General features: G+C 45.3%; 3 protein-coding genes across 5 annotated transcripts in view; 2 read left to right on the top strand and 1 right to left on the bottom strand.

Moving 5' to 3' along the window:
- The window catches only part of tenm2a (teneurin transmembrane protein 2a), a 298,843-nt gene extending 287,554 nt beyond the window's left edge, over positions 1-11,289 (top strand). For all 3 annotated transcript variants that reach the window (XM_062524131.1, XM_062524129.1, XM_062524130.1), the window contains 6 exons: positions 1,546-1,721; positions 4,120-4,355; positions 4,966-5,262; positions 6,386-8,039; positions 8,307-8,437; positions 8,769-11,289. In XM_062524131.1, coding sequence (XP_062380115.1) covers positions 1,546-1,721; positions 4,120-4,355; positions 4,966-5,262; positions 6,386-8,039; positions 8,307-8,437; positions 8,769-9,509 — 3,235 coding nt within the window. In that variant the 3' untranslated portion in view covers positions 9,510-11,289. The remainder of the gene's footprint in view (positions 1-1,545; positions 1,722-4,119; positions 4,356-4,965; positions 5,263-6,385; positions 8,040-8,306; positions 8,438-8,768) is intronic.
- Positions 11,290-12,591: 1,302 nt separating this feature from the next.
- On the bottom strand, positions 12,592-15,338 carry znhit3 (zinc finger, HIT-type containing 3). The gene is made up of 5 exons (XM_062525131.1): positions 15,156-15,338; positions 14,650-14,681; positions 14,430-14,492; positions 14,262-14,345; positions 12,592-13,440 (listed from the first exon to the last, which is right to left on the bottom strand). Exons 1-5 carry the CDS (start codon positions 15,221-15,223, stop codon positions 13,259-13,261), a joined length of 429 nt encoding a protein of 142 aa, XP_062381115.1. The 5' UTR covers positions 15,224-15,338; the 3' UTR covers positions 12,592-13,258.
- Positions 15,339-15,467: 129 nt separating this feature from the next.
- Positions 15,468-17,716, top strand: tstd1 (thiosulfate sulfurtransferase like domain containing 1). The gene is made up of 4 exons (XM_062524132.1): positions 15,468-15,588; positions 15,937-16,056; positions 16,359-16,521; positions 17,524-17,716. The coding sequence occupies exons 1-4, from the start codon at positions 15,576-15,578 to the stop codon at positions 17,576-17,578; spliced, it is 351 nt and encodes a 116-aa protein (XP_062380116.1). The 5' UTR covers positions 15,468-15,575; the 3' UTR covers positions 17,579-17,716.
- The last annotated feature ends 970 nt before the right edge of the window (positions 17,717-18,686 follow it).

Below are 18,686 nucleotides of genomic sequence, written 5' to 3'. Positions count from 1 at the left end.
GTGTGTGTAATATTGCTAAGCGAGCAGCAGTAAGCAGCACCCGTACACGCACACACACGTGTCCACACAGATCATGCACATGAGCACGAGGCCCTCAAACCTGCTGAACTCAGGTGCGCTCGGAGACAAATCCATCGAGTGCTCTCTGCCGCTGCCGCGCTGCGCTGCTCGTCTTTCAGACGCCACCCACCCACCCACGGCCTGACTACACTCAGACTCAGGCGAACCTGCCCTGCTATTCTGAGCTCTCCCTCCCTCACTCCCCCGCGCTAGCACTGAGCTAGCAGAGAGCACGCAGCTCAAGCCAGAATGACACCGAGTGAGTGACACCGCAGACAGACAGGTAGACGTCAGGAGAGTCAGAGAGACGACAAAGGTGAGGAAAAGGTAAAGTGAAAAAAATGATATCACAGACAGATGGATAACGAGAGAGAGAGAGAGAGAGAGAGAGAGAGAGCGAGAGAGAAACCAGGACAAGCAAAGGCATCCAGGAGGAGGTCATGTAAAATGTAATCTATATTGCTTTGATCATTTTTATATATTTAATGGTGGCTGTTTTGTCTCCTCAAAACCTCTGTACTCTGCCAAAGGAATCTAAATCAGGCTTTTTTTGAAGTTCATTTCTCCGACAACTGGCCTGATCTAATGGAAGGATCTGCGTAGCGCTGCTGCCCTCTAGTGTCCGTCTGTGTAACTGCGCATCCCCCCATCGCGCCTCCTCAACTGTAACCAGGTGCCAGTGAGCAGAGCGCCGCCGAAAGGGCTATTCCCAGCACTCAGCTGTCCTTGGAGAGAGATCTTTCAGTTGGTGACAGATCAATGACAGTGTCTCCACACCATACCATCACTCCCTGGAGAGAGAGAGAGAGAGAGAGAGAGGGATAGAGAGAGAGGGAGAGAGAGAAGGAGAGAAAGAGGCCTTCAGAGAGTGAGTTTCCCTGTCGCGCCAGTATGGAGACGTGCTCCCTGGGAGACGTCTATCTGTCATGTGATCCCCAGCAGTGCTGGCTGGCTCGCTCCAATCCTGAATCAAACTGTGTCGCCAATATGCTCAGCTTATCCTGTGAGTGTGTGTGTGTGTGTGTGTGTCTGTCTGTGTGTGTGTGTGTGTGTGTGTGTGTGTGTGTGTCTGCGTGTGTGTGTGTGAAGCACATTTCCGTACCACATGCCCGTCGCTAGCAACTCACAGGATCATAATTAGGCAAGGAAGGGGGTGAACACATTTACACATTTATAAAAATATCCTCTGAAACTAAACTTTTTCAGTTTTTTTTTTTTTTTCCCACAAATTAGAATGCAGTGATGTCAGACTATGTCTCATTTAGTTCAGTGTTCCAGATCCAAGCCTTTAATAGGACACCGAAATGTTACAATTCCAGTCAACACAAGCCCTGATACCAGCTGTGCTGTTGAACACACCCTGACCCGGCTCTGTTCTGGCTCTCATGTGGGCCAGCTCTGGCCCAGATCTCTCTGATTTAAAAAACCTGACCAGCGCCACAGCAGTAGAGGTGACCGCTCCCCGTTCGTCTGTGTCCGTTCCAGGTACGACAGCGAGGGCCGGCTGACCAACGTCACCTACCCGACGGGGATGGTCACGAGCCTGCACCGCGAGATCGAGCGCTCCATCAACATCGACATCGAGAGCTCCAACCGCGACGACGACGTCACCGTCATCACCAACCTGTCCTCGGTGGAGGCGTCCTACACTGTCGTACAAGGTCAGTCAAGGTCACCGGTGGCCTACTCTTCCCATAGCCGTTCTGAGAAAGAGGGAAAGTGTTCGATTACTGTCCAGGAAGCAGTTTAGTCCAATACAGTACATCTTACAGTACATGTGCACAGCTAGAAATCTCTCAGCAGATTTTAATGAATTATAGACTGGTAAAACAAGACGGGTAGCGACATACATATACATAATACATCATCTTAGGAGCGAGAGAAGAAGTCATGCACAAATCTCTCAACGTGTAAATATCTGTTTATTTGTCATTATTCATTATTCATTAATCATTGATCTTGTTTGTCTTTAAATACTGGTGCCGTGCGATACAAAAAAGAAGGCATTTCACATTAAAAGGCTATAAGTGGTACAGCCGCCCGTTTAGACTCGACATCCCGCTCCAGTCTGTCTTTCTCCCACAATTATCCAGTTTCACAATGATACGTCTGTGCCATGGCCTCTGCCCAGTCACCAAGCCACCTAATGAGCATTCTCATTCGTAAACACTCCTAGATGAGATTATCATTAATTATGTGTAATCCCAAATCATTTCGAAAGCCCTTTATGTGTTAAGATCCTGTTAAGGGTTCTCATTAGGTTGTTGTGGTGAAGGATTTGTGATGGATGCTTAACGGAGCCGTATGTGACATGCCAGGCGGCACTTTGAAGTGCGAGTTATTTAGAGGATTTTTGCAGACTGTGCGGCAAGTTATTGTGATGAGAGCAGCAGCCGAAGCCTTTCAGGTTCAGTCAGAACACACACACACACACACACACACACACACACACACACACACACACACACACACACACACACACATACACACACTCATACACAAAGGTTCCGGAACATACTGAGGAAAAGCTGCTGACACCGTATCACTTTCACCTCCCCCCGAGTGTGTGTGTGTGTGTGTGTATGTGTGTCTGTGTCTATTTGAGTGTGAGGCCCAAACACATTGTCTGTCTCTTTTCTCCCCATGAGTCCCATTCTCTCTCTCTCTCTCTCTTGCTCTCTTTCTCTATCTCTACCCTCCCACCTCTCTCTCTCTCTCTCTCTCGCTCTCTCTCTCTCTCTCTCTCTCTCTCTCTCTCTCTCTCTCTCTCTCTCTCTCTCTGTCTCTGTGGGCTGTGATGGATGTCATCAGAGCAAAACTCATTACCTGCTGTTGTGTACACCCTCCTGGCCAGTCTGTCTCCACACACTCTGTCTCTCCGCACAGTTTGCCTGTTTAACGCAAGGGATGTGTGTGTGTGTGTGTGTGTGTGTGTGTGTTAGGACAAGACTGATATTGACCCCCCCCCCCCCTTTACTTCTTCCTCCACCATTTGATGACCCCCCAGTGGTGGGCTATAGAAGAAATAAATTCAGCCTTCAGTAAAACTACACATCACGGAAGCTGGAGGGGAGGATGAAGAGAAAAAAAGAGGAGGAGTGGAAAAAGGGGGACCAGGTTTGAGGATTTATGGATAGATGAGCCCAGGGGGCTGTAAAGTGGGAACGCTATTCGGCTAGCGCAAGCTGAGTCATTTAGAAACTCCTTGTCCAGGAGCTCAGGTGTGTGTGTGTGTGTGTGTGTGTGTGTGTGTGCGTTTCAGCAGAGTCAGGTAGTTACTTTATAAACAGCTTGGGCTTTCTTTCTTTCATTCTTACTATCTTTCTTTATCTCTTCCTCTATCTCTCTCTATGCCTCTCCCTCTCTCTGTTAAACACATTGCACCCCTGGCTCTTTTTATGCCTCATATATGCTCATTCTTTGTCTTTGCAACACACAACAGCACCATCTTTCTCTCTCCCTCTCCCTCTCTCTCTCTCTCTCTCTCTCTCTCTCTCCCTCCCTCCCCATCTCTCTGCAGTGTTGTTCATGCCCTCTCTCACTCCTATTATGATCCACATAAAGGGGTAGAAGATGAACCTCCTGACACCATCCTTATAAACACGATTTCTAAAAGCACTACATTCCATCTGACAAGTTTGGCGAGCTCAGTGATGTGCCTCGGGGCTTTTTTTTCTACGTGGTGTATCTTCACTGCTCTGTTAAGAGTCTGGCTCCCAGACAGACTGCGTTATCTGATAACCATTTTATAAAACAATGAACATAAGCAACCAGAGACCTTCTGAAGACCACAGAGTGTCGAAGCCAGATGCTTATCTATTGTGTGCACACGCAGGGTAGCTCTTCAAGCACAAAGACCGAGATTGTGTCTTGATGTAAAGGTTAAACTGATTAGAGTGGTATCACGCAATGTAAATACCACTGATCTTTTGTAAGCAAAGGTTACAAGGTCAACTTTGTTGACTTCATTTTGAATCTAAAAGCTTTTATCTCTTGTCGTCTCATCCCTGCTCTTCTTCCGTGTTTCCCCCCACTACTACCCACAATTCCTCTCTGCAGACCAAGTGAGGAACACCTATCAGCTGTGTAACAACGGCACCATGAGGGTGATGTATGCCAACGGGATGGGCATCAGTTACCACACGGAGCCACACATCCTGGCGGGGTCGGTGAGCCCCACCATCGGGCGGCGGAACATCACGCTGCCCACGGACAACGGCCTCAACTCCATCGAGTGGCGCCTGCGCAAAGAGCTGACCAAGGGCAAAGTGACCGTGTTTGGCAGGAAACTGAGGGTGAGCCCATATAAAGATTGAGATTGAGATTAGGAACAGTTAGGATTAGGAACAGATATAAAGATTAAGATTAGGAAAAGTGCCTCTTGCTCTGTGCTTCATATATCTTTACATTTATTTTGATACTTAAAATACATTTGATATTATATTTGTATGGGTAAACAAAACATTTACATTTATGTGAGTAAGTGAAATCCATGAATTTTTTTCTTCAATGCAGAATTGTTTTTTGGTCAAAGCATATTTAGATAAAATAGAGCAGGAAGTCGAAGACCTGAATTACTGACCCAGGCTTTGAAAATCATTCCAGTTCAACAGGTCTATGACTCGGGCACGCCTCTGCTCATATCAAGAAGGCATCACATTCAACACGTTGCCTCTATATCTCCATTGCAATCTCAGCTGACCTTTAACACTCCTCTCTCTCTATCTCCCTCTCTCTCTGTCTCTCTCTGTCTCTCAATCACTCCCTCTCCATCCTCTCTCTCCCTCCATCTCTCTCTCAATCTCTCCAATACTCTCCATCTCTTTCTCCATCTCTCCAATACTCTCCATCTCTTTCTACATCTCTCCAATTCTCTCCATCTCTCTATCTGTCTCTCTCATGTAGGCGCACGGCCGCAACCTGCTCTCCATCGACTTCGACCGCAACACGCGCACGGAGAAGGTGTACGACGACCACCGCAAGTTCACGCTCCGCATCACCTACGACGCCCAGGGCCGACCGGCCATCTGGCAGCCCAGCAGCAACCTGGCGCCGGTCAACGTCTCCTACTCCACCACTGGCCAGCTGGTGGGGCTGCAGCGGGGCAGCATGAGCGAGCGCACCGAGTTCGACCCCCAGGGCCGCATCCTCTCCCGCTCCTTCGTGGACGGGAAGGTGTGGAGCTACAGCTACCTGGACAAGGTGAGATAGATAGATAGATAGATAGATAGATAGATAGATAGATAGATAGAAAACTTTATTGTCCTTAAAAAAGGCCATTTGTATTGCAGCACAGCATAAGATGACTTACAGTAGATTACAGACATCAATACAAGACACACAAGAGACACATACAGCACAAATACACACCACTGGTGCATCAGGTTAATACAGCTAATAAATAGCCTAAATAAAATAATAAAAGGAGGACAAGGAGGGGTCCCAGTGGGCATGGAGGGGGTTCTTATGGTGGTGTTCTTAAAGGGGTAGTCCCTGACTCTAATCCAGCGCTCGTTTTGTCAAATTTAGCAAATTACTCCTCTATCCGTCCCTAGCAATGTGTATACACAAAAAGTTTTGATTGTTTTCTGTTTGCAGTGTTAGGACTGTATACAAACAAAATGACTTGGGAATGAGCCATAAACAATTCCAGCCAATCAACACAGTGGGTGTGGGTAGCATTGGAGGGAGATGTGTAATTTGGTTGCCCGTGATTTGATTGGAGCTCAAATACCAACGCTGTCTCACCAGAAGGGACCCTACCTTTGGATAATGGCAAAAAAAGATGGAGCTGTGTTAGTAAAGCAGGAGTGCTGGAGGTCTGGTACAGCTGGGTGGGGGGAGGGGGGGTCGCTTTGCTTTGGATTATGAATGCGCCGCTCCAACAGGGTGGTAATTAAAAAACGGGAGCAGCGCGGGCTATTTGCTGACTGCCGTGACAAACAATTAGGAGATAAACATCGTTCGTCAAGAGCAGTTTGAGCCGAGCAGCCTGTCACAATAAATCAAATCTAATTGTGGTGGGGGGAAGATATTCAGCTTACGCCGAGTAATAGCACAAATATCACTACAGATGCGTTATTTGGTCCAGACAATCATTAAAAACAATAACAGACCTCCAAGTCTGAGCCCTGGGGGGATATTATAGTAATTAATGTCACTACTGATTGTCCAAATTATGTTTGGGCTTGGGGGGAAAAAAATAGAGTTTAACCTTAGAGCTTCAGCTGCTGATGATGTTGATGATGATGTTGATGATGATGATGATGATGATGATGACTCACAGAATTGCTGATGCTGTTTCGTCCCGTTTGTCTTGGTCTAGTCCATGGTGCTGCTGCTTCAGAGCCAGAGGCAGTACATCTTCGAGTTCGACGCCACGGGCCGAGTGACCGCGGTGACCATGCCCAGCGTGGCTCGCCACACCATGTTCACGCACGTCTCCATCGGCTACATCCGCAACACCTACAACCCGCCCGAGAGCAACGCCTCGGTCATCCACGACTTCAGCGAGGACGGCTGCCCGCAGGCCGTCCACTTCCTGGGCACCGGGCGGCGAGTGCTGTACCGGTACGGCAAGCTGGCCAAGCTGTCGGAGGTGCTCTACGACAGCACGGCGGTCACCTTCGGCTACGACGAGACGACCGGCGTGCTCAAGATGGTCAACCTGCAGAGCGGCGGCTTCTCCTGCACCATCCGCTACCGGAAGGTGGGACCGCTGGTGGACAAGCAGATCTACCGCTTTTCCGAGGAGGGCATGGTGAACGCGCGCTTCGACTACACGTACCACGACAACAGCTTCCGCATCGCCAGCATGAAGCCGGTCATCAGCGAGACGCCGCTGCCCGTCGACCTGTACCGCTACGACGAGATCTCGGGCAAGATCGAGCACTTCGGCAAGTTCGGCGTCATCTACTACGACATCAACCAGATCATCACCACGGCGGTGATGACGCTGAGCAAGCACTTTGACGCGCACGGGCGCATCAAGGAGGTGCAGTACGAGATCTTCCGCTCGCTCATGTACTGGATGACGGTGCAGTACGACGGCATGGGTCGCGTGGTCAAGCGCGAGCTGAAGATCGGCCCGTACGCCAACACCACACAGTACCGCTACGAGTACGACGGCGACGGGCAGCTCAGCGGCGTCAAGGTCAACGACTGGGCCACCTGGCGCTACAGCTACGACCTCAACGGCAACCTGCACCTGCTCAACCCCGGCAACAGCAACCGGCTCACGCCGCTGCGCTACGACCTGCGCGACCGCATCACGCGCCTCGGCGACGTCCAGTACCGGCTGGACGAGGACGGCTTCCTCGGCCAGCGCGGCAACGACGTCTTCGAGTACAACTCCAAGGGCCAGCTGGCGCGCGCCTACAGCCGGGGCACCAGGGACGGCGGCAGCAGCGGCAGCGGCGGCAGCAACGGCGGCTGGAGCGTCCAGTACCGCTACGACGGGCTCGGCCGCCGCGTCTCGTCCAAGAACAGCCTTGGCCAGCACCTGCAGTTCTTCTACGCCGACCTGACCCACCCGGCGCGCGTCACGCACGTCTTCAACCACTCCAGCTCGGAGATCTCCTCGCTCTACTACGACCTGCAGGGCCACCTGTTCGCCATGGAGGTGAGCAGCGGCGAGGAGTACTACATCGCCTCGGACAACACCGGCACGCCGCTGGCCGTCTTCAGCAGCAACGGGCAGATGATCAAGCAGGTCCAGTACACGGCCTACGGCGAGGTCTACCTCGACTCCAACCCGGAGTTCCAGCTGGTGGTGGGCTTCCACGGCGGGCTCTACGACCCGCTGACCAAGCTGGTGCACTTCACGCAGCGCGACTACGACGTGCTGGCCGCCCGCTGGACCTCGCCGGACTACGGCATCTGGCAGAAGATCGGCAAGGAGCTGGCGCCGTTCAACCTCTACATGTTCAAGAACAACAACCCCCTCAGCGACATGTTGGACACCAAGAACTATGTCACAGGTATAACCTTTTAAATGGCCTTTTATTTGAACTATTTCATAGTACCTTATGGAGATTGTTTCATTAGAATATTATTTCAGGTTATATTTATGCAACCACACACTCTTAAAATGAATGTGTTGAAAACAGCACAACACAAGCGTTGTTTTTAACACTTAATCTCTGTGTCCAAATAGGGATAACACATTTTAAGAGTGTGTGATAAATATTATAAATTTGCAATCATACACCTGTACTTTATCGATATCATTCCCCTCTGTCTTACAGATGTGAAGAGCTGGTTGGTAATGTTTGGTTTCCAGCTCAGTAACATCATTGCTGGTTTCCCCAAACATACTCAGTACTTTGTGGATCCACCGTATGAATTACTGGCCAGCCAGGATGCCGAGAACGGCCAGGTGGGTTTCAGTAACAGCACCGCCTGCACAAACACAATCATGAATGAATGGATGGATGGATGAATGAATGAATGAATGAATGTGAACTTCCATGAGCACTGCTATATAATTCCAGTGAACTTCCATGAGCACTGCTGTATTATTCTAGTGAACTTCCATGAGCCCTGCTATATTATTCCAGTGAACTTCCATGAGCACTGCTGTATTGTTCCAGTGAACTTCCATGAGCCCTGCAATATTATTCCAGTGAACTTCCATGAGCCCTGCAATATTACTCCAGTGAACTTCCATGAGCCCTGCAATATTATTCCCTTGCCTTTGTCTTCCACAGCTGATCACTGGGGTGCAGCAGGCAGCAGAGAGGCATAACCAGGCCTTCATGGCTCTGGAGGGCAAGCTGCTGAACAAGGAGCGTCGGGGCAGGCGTGACCGGCCGGGCCACTGGTTCGGCACCAGCACGCCCATCATCGGCCGCGGCATGATGCTGGCGGTCAAGGAGGGCCGCGTGGTGGCGGGCACCTCCAGCATGGCGAGCGAGGACAGCCGCAAGGTGGCGCTGGTGCTCAACAACGCCGTCTACCTGGACGGCACGCACTACACGCAGGACGGCCGCGACTGCCACTTCTTCGTCAAGGTGGGCTCGGCCGACGGCGACCTGCTGGCCCTGGGCCTGACCAACGGGCGCAAGGCGCTGGAGAGCGGCGTCAACGTCACGGTCAGCGGGCGCTCGCGCCGCGGCGTCACCGTGGAGTTCCGCGTGCCCGCGCTCGCCCTCAGCGTGCGCTACGGCCTGGCCGCCGACGCGGTGGACGAGGAGCGCGCCCGGCTGCTGGAGCTGGCGCGGCAGAGGGCGCTGGCGGGCGCGTGGGCGCGGGAGCAGCAGCGGGCGCGGGACAGCAAGGAGGGCAGCCGGCTTTGGACAGAGGGCGAGCGGCAGCAGCTGCTGTCGCCCGCGGGCAAGGTGCAGGGCTACGACGGCTACTACGTGCTGCCCGTGGAGCAGTACCCGCAGCTGGCCGACAGCAGCACCAACATCCAGTTCCTGAGACAGAATGAGATGGGGAAGAGGTAACAGCCCAACAGACTTGAGAAATGCTCCTTTACTTTTAGCTATTTCTTGCTTTCTCTCCTCTCCTCTTGCTCTTTCTCTCTCATTCTCATACTCCGTTCTCTGTCCCCCTCTTTCTCTCTTTCTCTCTCTCTCTCTCTCTCTGCATTCCACTCTCACTATCAACTTCTCCTCCTTTCCTTCTCACCCCTGTCCTTTACTACGTACCCCTCCTCTCCCACGGAGAATAAACAAACAAATGGGGTAACACTCTGATTGCTGCAGGGACTTTTAAGAAGAAGAACTCTTAATGAACACTTATAATTACTGCCACTGGCAAAAAAAAAAAAAGTTGAAGTGGAAACTTAAAAGACTTTTTTTCAACAAAATGGACTCGAAAAAAAAACTACTGATGAACGTTGAAAGGAAAAAAAAACAGACACAACTGTTGCTTAAAATGAAGAATCCCCTTTTTAAAAAAGAATTGATATTTTTTGCCCATATTTTTTGGGTCATCACAAGGATGTTGGTGGATGTGGTGAGTTTCGGCATGACCTTGGCTCCTACAGATCAGAAGGAATACTCCAGAACTGCTGTAAAAGCCAGTCTGTATGTACAAATCTGCAAATGAACGAGAAAGTTATCAACAACAACAACAACAACAAAAGATGAGGAAGATGGAACAACAGACTCAGGCCTGACTTTCACAACAACAGAACTGTCAACTGCTGCGGCCCACCAAGAACAAACCTTTTGTTTTTCCTTTAGGAATAAAATTGAAAAATAAGTAAAAAAAAAATAGTCAAGGAAAACAGCGACAGAGCTTTTTAGAAAGAAATAATAATAATAATAAAAAAAAATGATGGCTATATTTGCAGTACATAATGTCAGACGTTTGTTCATTTTGAATTAGGAAGAAAAAAGTTAACATTGTGTCAGCTAGCACTGAAGTTCAGGGTGTACTCTATAAGCGATAGTTTGTTTGTCTGTCGCGGTAGAATCGTGAGATCTTCACCAGAGCACTTCTGTACAGAGAACTTGGGAGAAAAAAAACACAAACACACACACACATACACTAGCAATTTATCCAGATAGAAATTACAATTACCAGAAGCTATTTATTTTATTTTATTGTTTTTTAATTTATTTATTAGTAGTAGTAGTACTCTATGACAATCACAAGAGTCACCAATTTTATTGCAAATCCTGCGCATCGGTGAATGAGTTTATTTTATTTTGTAATATATGTAAGAAATGTTCATTAAGTTTTTATATTAAGTTTGATTTGCTCATAGGCAAATTATAGTCACAGACAAAAAAGTAATTTATGTAAAGTGTTTTAAAAAATGGTTTATACTTTAAATAAAGTTTAAAACTGTGAAACTTGTTTTTCGAGATAGATCTGTATGTACAGTGTATAGACTTACCTTTCTGCAGCACACTAGAGTAATGTTCATAATATCAAGTTTTATATTTCTAATGGGAAGTGGCTTGTTATGTGCAAACCTATAGCTGGTATTATTACTCTAGAATTTTGTGACACACCAACCTCCCTGAGCTATACAATATCGATCCCGAGTTTGATGTTTTTATTTTTTTGGGGTTTCATTTGTTTTAGTTTCCTTTCTAAACGCAGAGAAAATGTCGCTGTTCTAGATCCCAAAACCGTAGACATGGATTCTGTCCACTGTGAAGAGCCTCATTATGGATGTCAAGATGTACCAAATCAGTATTGAAGGACGATTCTTACACTTACTGGAGACTCTTCTGAGACCTTATCAATAAAAAGTAATTGTTTACTTCATTCCTCATTGATCTGTCTTGTTTGTTTCTCATCCCGATTTCTCCCTACTAATCATGTACAATGTGGATTTTGTTATAGACCATAAACAACAAAGTATTAAGTATTTAAAAGTTAAAAAGTACATGTTGTGTCTGTATCTGCTTGGGATTATCACGGACGGTTCAGGTGTGGAAGACTTTGAACAGTATACCTACATCATGTCCAGTTCAGACTACACACAGACTCCAATTTTTCAGACTAAATATTCACATGAAATTATGCAGGCTATTAAACACATGTATTCTAATTAATCTGCACACACCAAGGACGAATTTCCTAGTTTTGAACAGTCTCGTTTGATGCACGGGCCTTTAGTCTGAAGATTTTCATTGAAGTTTTCAGCCCCCTTACACTAACCTACAGTGACTCTTAAAAACCATTCTCACGAATGGCATCACTGGTATGGGAATACCACCCAGGCAGAGAGGACGGCCCTTCTCTAGACTGCAGAGAAAATCATAGGTGCCACCCTCCCATCCATGGACACCCTACACACAACACTGCATGAAAAAAGCACAGAGCATCCTCAGAGACACAGCACCCTGCTCATCGTCTGCTCAGACACAACCACTCAACATACGACCTAAGACACAGCAGACCAGACAGAATCAGCACACAGAGAGCATGTTGTTGTTTGTTAAAATAGTTTTTATCCAGCCACACTCAGACAAATGATCAGACAGAGCAGGCAATAAGTATGTCACTTGAACCAACACATGCCATATTCTCAAATGAATTAAATGGACTTTCCTCTCATATTACCCAGGGGCACAGAGCCAAATTAGGGCTTTTATACTACTCACAAAAAGTCAAGAGATATTTGGCTTTTGGGTGAAATTTCAGGATGAACCTAAAATCCACTGTAACCTATACAGGTGAACCTAATGTGGTTTTCTCTAAACTTTTGACTGTGCATGTTGAGCAGTTCAATGTTTCAGTACTTTATGTACTGAGACATTACATTTTGCCTGAAAGCCAGATATCCCTAACTTTTTGTGAGTAGTGTACGTTTTTATTTATTCTCTATGTATTATTCACTTTAATTTCTTTGAATGTTTCACTTTTGAGCTTTGCACAAAACATCCTATCGCACTGTCTGTGCATGTACAAATGACAAATAACATCTCTTGATTTAGTCCAGGACTAGGTTTAATCCATATATGAAAACCATATAGCCCTATAAGTTATAGGATTGCACTTCTCAGAGAAGGGGGGGGGGGGGCAGTGTGATTATGTAAGTGAAGAAGTAAGGTGCTCTTCACATAACACTTTTACAGTCTTACTTTATTTTACTTTATTTCATAAACAAAACAATCTGGACAAGGTCAGAGAACCAATTCCGTGAAATGAATGATACAATAAAAAAGGCCATTTCACAACGCTTCAGTGGCAGCCTGAAGACAAGACGTATGACTCATACGAGCGCAGATGAGGATTCTCCCAGAGAATAACCAAGACCGCTCAGACAGCTTAGCAATGCAGTTAAACTAAGCCGGTGTGTGTTTGCTGAGAACAACACAGTTTAATCAGACAGTGGATGAAGCACCTGATGGGAACACCATGTGTAGAATTTAAAAGAGGCACACAAACCCAATAAGCAGCCAAACAGTGAAATGAAACAACTTTTCACAGAGGCACAGGTACACAGACTGTAATTACACTGATATACTGTAGTCTCTGGCCATTATGTTTGAATGTTTTACCTGATGGTGTCAGCATAGTTAATTCATAATTCTTTTCACCATGGCTACAGGACAGACCGGTTGATGCTTTCATGGCCAGTTAGAGCTTCAGAGAATAATTGACAATTTAAACATGTCTACACTGTTAGGGAAGAGATTGCGAGGAGTTCATGCAGGTCAACCAACAGGGGCAGCTGGTGTCTTCCGAATAATTGAGAAAGTCTTGAAAAGAACAATCCTCTTTCTGATCAGTCGTCCTCTATGTCCGTGGGTTCAACAATTCTCAAGCACTGGTCAGCAAATTCCACAAACAAAGGCTCCTGCATAGCCGTCTTCATAACGTCCACCTTGCTCCCTGCAGTATCCACGGCAACCAGGAGTTGTCTGAGATGGGGGTTCCGCAGCAAGTCTTTAAGATCCTCTGACTCACCTGTTCCGAAGAGAAACAAAGTGTCATTCTTCCACGTCATCTCAGCTAAAACACACAACGATGCAAGGCACTTGCGTGGCAGGATAAGCAACAGAGACATGACACCGTAGTCCAGGCATTTCATAATCACCTGTCAAAATTGTGAGTTCATCTGAGCTTGTCATACGGCAGAAATAACCAAGCCTGAGCTGATGAAATATTCCCAATTAACTTCAGAAGCCACAGTCCTACTGAAAGTCACATCAGACAAGCAAATGCCATGCTAATACTAAAAGATCTATGGCCTTCTGGGTGCTCACAGATAGCTCAGGGGACACCGTTACGTTGCACACTAATCATTAGTACATAATTAGAAAGGTTACCTGCTCGGTTCTCTCATACGATGCAACAGCTTTCATTGATCAGTGGCTATTTGTCCATTAACTCGCGGTGAATACATAAAAGTTGAAGCCGCTTTTGTTAAGCAGAATGCATTGCTGCCAGCCATCATGGAGATTCATTTTGGCAAGAGTTACCACCCTCGACTCCCTGGGATATTTCAACTGTGTAATTAGGGTATTGACCAGATCAATCCATAAAATGTAGCTGACTGATCAAGCAAAGCTGTGATCTGCAGTAGAGCAGCCGCAATAGCAGGCAAAGCCACCCAGAGAGATAATTCAGAGAGAAGCCCTCTTCATGCTGCCATTAAAAAGAAAGACTTAAGAGTAACACATTCAGATTATACGCATTTTGCAGCGTTGTTGAGCGTTCATTCAAAGCTGTTAACACAACCCGGTTGGCACTAAATATATGCGGGGGAAATATGGTAGTTTCTTTACCAAGTTTCTGAAGTATGTCTGCAGAAACCATATCACTCCGGTCATCTTCATCCAGGAGATCGTCTGGTGTCCACGGTTCTCTGGCTAAAATAAATGGGTAGACTTAATATTTAAGATATTATGCTAAAAGCTGAAATTGAATAAAGATAACATTTCTTTATAAGTTACCAGCAGTATGTGGCTGATTTTGATCACGTTTGGACTCCTTTCGCTTCACAGGCTCACAGCTATCTGTGTAAAAGAAAGTAACACCATTATGAGTGAAGAAAACATTTATCATGGACTACATTTTTAGTGTTGTGAATGTCAACCCAGAGATACTCTTGCTGTGGAACGTGTTGAGCTCAATGTCCATTTTTACATGGCTCAAAACCTCATGTGGACTCACCCTTGTGTGTCTTGAAGCAATTGAGGGAACAACTGAAAAGTAAAAAATAGAAAAGGGTCATACATTTTGAACATAATGATGAGGGTAATAACAGTATAGTGTATACTATATGACACCCTAACTCTAACACTAGTAAAAGCTACAGCTAAAAGAGGGGCTTTCATAGCCAGACTAGGCTATCAAAGGGCTTATCAGATACGTATCAAATACGTTAGAATTATATATTTCGCTTATCGTACAGTGAAAGCTTACAGTGCCGTTTGAAAATCGATTCCTAAGGATCTAACATGATCTCTAATACACCGTTTTCTCTCTCTCCTTCCCTCAGGAAATCTTCTCACACACAGGCAACACATATCAAAAATATTTGTGAACATGAGAAATCAAAACTAAGACAGGTTCATTATGAAAGTAAGATGCATTGTAGATGCATTGCACTCATTAACGTTAGATGTATAACAGTCGATAAAGCCTTGTCACAGTAATGATCATGTTAGACTACTCACTATCTGACGAGACATGTTGGGCACCGATATTTCGGCACCTGGCCGCTACAAACACTGCAAAGCTGCATTGTCTCAGCCCTCTTGTATCAAAGTAATGCACTAAAATTGTTTTAGCTGTGCACTCCTAAATTTCTTTTCTGTGAGCTAAGACCGTTCCCACGTGTGTGAAGTAAAGATGGAGACAAAAACAACAGTAACAGGAAGTGTGCAACATGACTCTCCATTGGTCTCTATGTAGTGATGTCATACTAATGTGAACCAATGGTGAAGCTTTTAAGCAGAGCGCTAAACAATCAGTTAGCAATCGAGGGTTGTTTGCTTTGGACAGTGGACGAGGAAGTAGTTCTGTCTAGTTCTAACTCTGGTCCGCCTTCTCTGACCAGTACTTCATTTACCCCAAGTCGTCCACCGTGAAACAGCATGGCAGGTGCAGGTAAGACGTTTAAATCCATTTTAAACCTGACTTACTAGTCATGGAATCTGTAGGCTACCTGCCAAACCACAGTTACAGTAGTTTAGCAACAGTTCATTAACGTTAGAGTTTCTCTCTAGAGAACTGAGCTGGCATGGCATGATCTTAATGAGTAACACATCTCTGTTTTTTTCCGTTCGTACATTACTGACATGGAATATAATGTGCTTATATGATATGATTTCCTTCATACAAATCCTGTCGATGTGTTCCAAAAAAGACATACAAGGGAATCTATAGGCTACAAACAATATTTCGACAGCATGGCCGTCTATGCTGTAGATTTCAGCCTTTTGTGTGTGTTTTCAGAAATCTCTTACAGCGAGCTCAAAGACCTGATGGAGCAGTGCAAAGAACTCCTGCTGGTTGACGTTCGTTCCAAAGAGGAGGTTGATCGAGGACGCATTCCAGGGTCCATTCATATACCAGGTTCATAATTTCGCCAGTAGTTTCTATCTATTCATTTCTACAAATAGTTTCTCCTACACAATAAGCTTCTAAGAATATGCAAGTTGTAAAGAAAGCAACAGTGCATTTGGGATTGAATTTGTAGCCTATTGTTTATTTGTAATTAGGCTAAACATGTCTTCTGCAAACAAAGTGAAACGCCTGCACATACTTGGGTTATATCAAAACCATAAAGTTGCCTCTGTGATAAAAAATAAAACATGCAAACATGGAAATTGTTTTTTTTATCATTATTCTTTTGTGCGTTGTTTCCTCATTTGCAGTGGACCAGGTAGAAAATGACATGACTCTGGATGCAGCAGCATTCCAGCAGAAGTTTGGCACTCCGAAGCCCCCTCTCGACTCCCCTAGCCTCATCTTCCACTGTCAGATGGGCCGTCGTGGGGCAACAGCCACACAGAAGGCCAGAAGCCTTGGATTCGAAAAGTATGAACTTAATTTACAGTGCTGTGAAAAATAATTTGCCCCCTTCCTGATTTCTCCTGTTTTTGCATATTTGTCACACTGAAATGTTTCAGATAACCAATCTAATTTTAATATTACTCAAAGATAACCAGAGTACACAAACACAACACAAAATGTTATTTTTAAATGAATTTCATTTATTGAAGGGAAAAAAGCTATCAAACCCTACTTGGCCCTATGTGAAAAAGTAATCACCCCCTTACTAAATTAACTAATTAACCAAATTGATTGATTGACAATTGGGTCATCACTACCTCACTAGACACACCGAAGTATTATTACTGCCAACCTTACTGAATCTAAACATCACTTCATCACATCACAAGTGTGACAAATATGCAAAAATAGACCAAATCGGTAAGGGTGGCCAATACTTTTTTCTCAGCACTGTGTCCAGCAGTACAGTGTGATTATCTGCAGTGACCTCAGACAAGATCAATAGCAAAGTGATAGCCTCAGTGAAGAAAGAGGTGGCTAAGATTAAATATTGCTATTTTGAAAGATGACTCACATTCACTCACTCAGCCATTGAAGGCCTTGGTGATATGAGATTGCATTGCTCAAGCAAGCTGTTTTTATTTAAGCAATGTTCTCATGGCACAAAATTCAATATACATTTTAGTACCATAGGTCTGGAATGAATACCGGTACACACTTTAGTGAAATCTCCAGAAAATTGTGAAACTGTATTCTTGCTTAGAGTAGTTGCAGGCATATACTACTGAATATCTTACCAAAGTTAAGTTGAATATGAATAAGTAATAATTTGAAGTTCAGTTTTGTGCATTAATGTAGGCCTATTTTTCAGCTAATGTTTTTGTAAGAGTGAATAGTGTTTTAGTGGACAGTGCAATACCCACATAGGAATTTGTCTTCAGCATTTCACTCATCCGTAAGCAGTGAGCAACAAACAGTATGTTCTATTTAATAATATATTGTACCCTCTTTTTTCCCCATTTACAGGGCTCGTAACTTTGTTGGAGGGTACAAGGAATGGTCTGCAAAGGAAGGGAAATGAATAAGATGGAAATGTGATTAATCTGCCACTTTAGAAAATAATATAAAATGGTGCCTTTGTATTGCTGAGTAAAATTATTTTGATAGTTACACTACATCATGTTTATGTCTGTCCAATAAAATAAATTGTTGATGTTAATCGACATGTGAGTTGTATTGTGTTGAGATGTTGGTGTCTAGTCCTTTTCAATGAACGCTCAGTTGTTGCACTGGTATTACAACAGGCTGTAGTGAAGACTGGGGTGGCAATCCATGCAAGCAAGGGTGTCATTACCCCTTTATAGCCAGAAATTAGCAAATATTATCTAGCCATTACACCTTGTTGTTGGAGCAGAAGTATGGATATGTACATGGATCTCTGCCGTGCTTCTAGGTAACGAAACTACCATTTTGCATGTAGCATTATTTAATATTGGTCCGCATATTCAGCCATTAGGCCTGTTAAGTACCAGTGTATGCTTTTTGATCTATAGCATTGTCACGCCTTCTTTTTGTGTAGTTATACCGTTCTTGCATATCTTTTTGATGAGGGTCACAGACCAAACCATTTGTAATTCTGCCTGCTACTGCCTAGCATGCCCTTGTGGCTGGCTCCTTTGCTGAGGGCCGCAGGGAGACTGAAGACCGACCGCGCGAGGCGAAGATCAGCATACAGGTTCATTCAGCGTCAGCTGGTTAGTCTTAATCATTATGCAGATTGTGTTGAATAAGTCAAGAGATTATGCTGACAATTTAATCATTGTCCGGGTAATTTTGCTCAGCGTCTCTACAGAGTTGGCTGCACAGATGAGAATTGTAAGCCAACATACATCTATCCAGCCGAGTTAAAGGAGCTGATTCGTGCAGTCTTCCCATCAGAAGTCTGCAATTACCCCGACCCATGTAATGAAAAGGTGTGATTTGCATTGCCTAGGTTTGTTGCAAATGCCATAGACATGGGATAAATGGTGCTATTATGTCAGGCGATTGCAACTTAAAGAAATGTATATTTTTGCAGATATACGCAGTCACTCTGGAAGATCTCCATAATTTGAGCCCTGTCAGCCGGAGCTGGATTCCCTATGAATAATTAGGCCAAATTGTTATTTATATTTAGGCCTTATTCTTAG

The sequence above is a fragment of the Sardina pilchardus genome, chromosome 21 (assembly GCF_963854185.1).
Source record: "Sardina pilchardus chromosome 21, fSarPil1.1, whole genome shotgun sequence".
NCBI classification, from domain to species: Eukaryota; Metazoa; Chordata; class Actinopteri; order Clupeiformes; family Clupeidae; genus Sardina; species Sardina pilchardus.
This window is presented reverse-complemented; position numbering and strand designations above follow the sequence as displayed.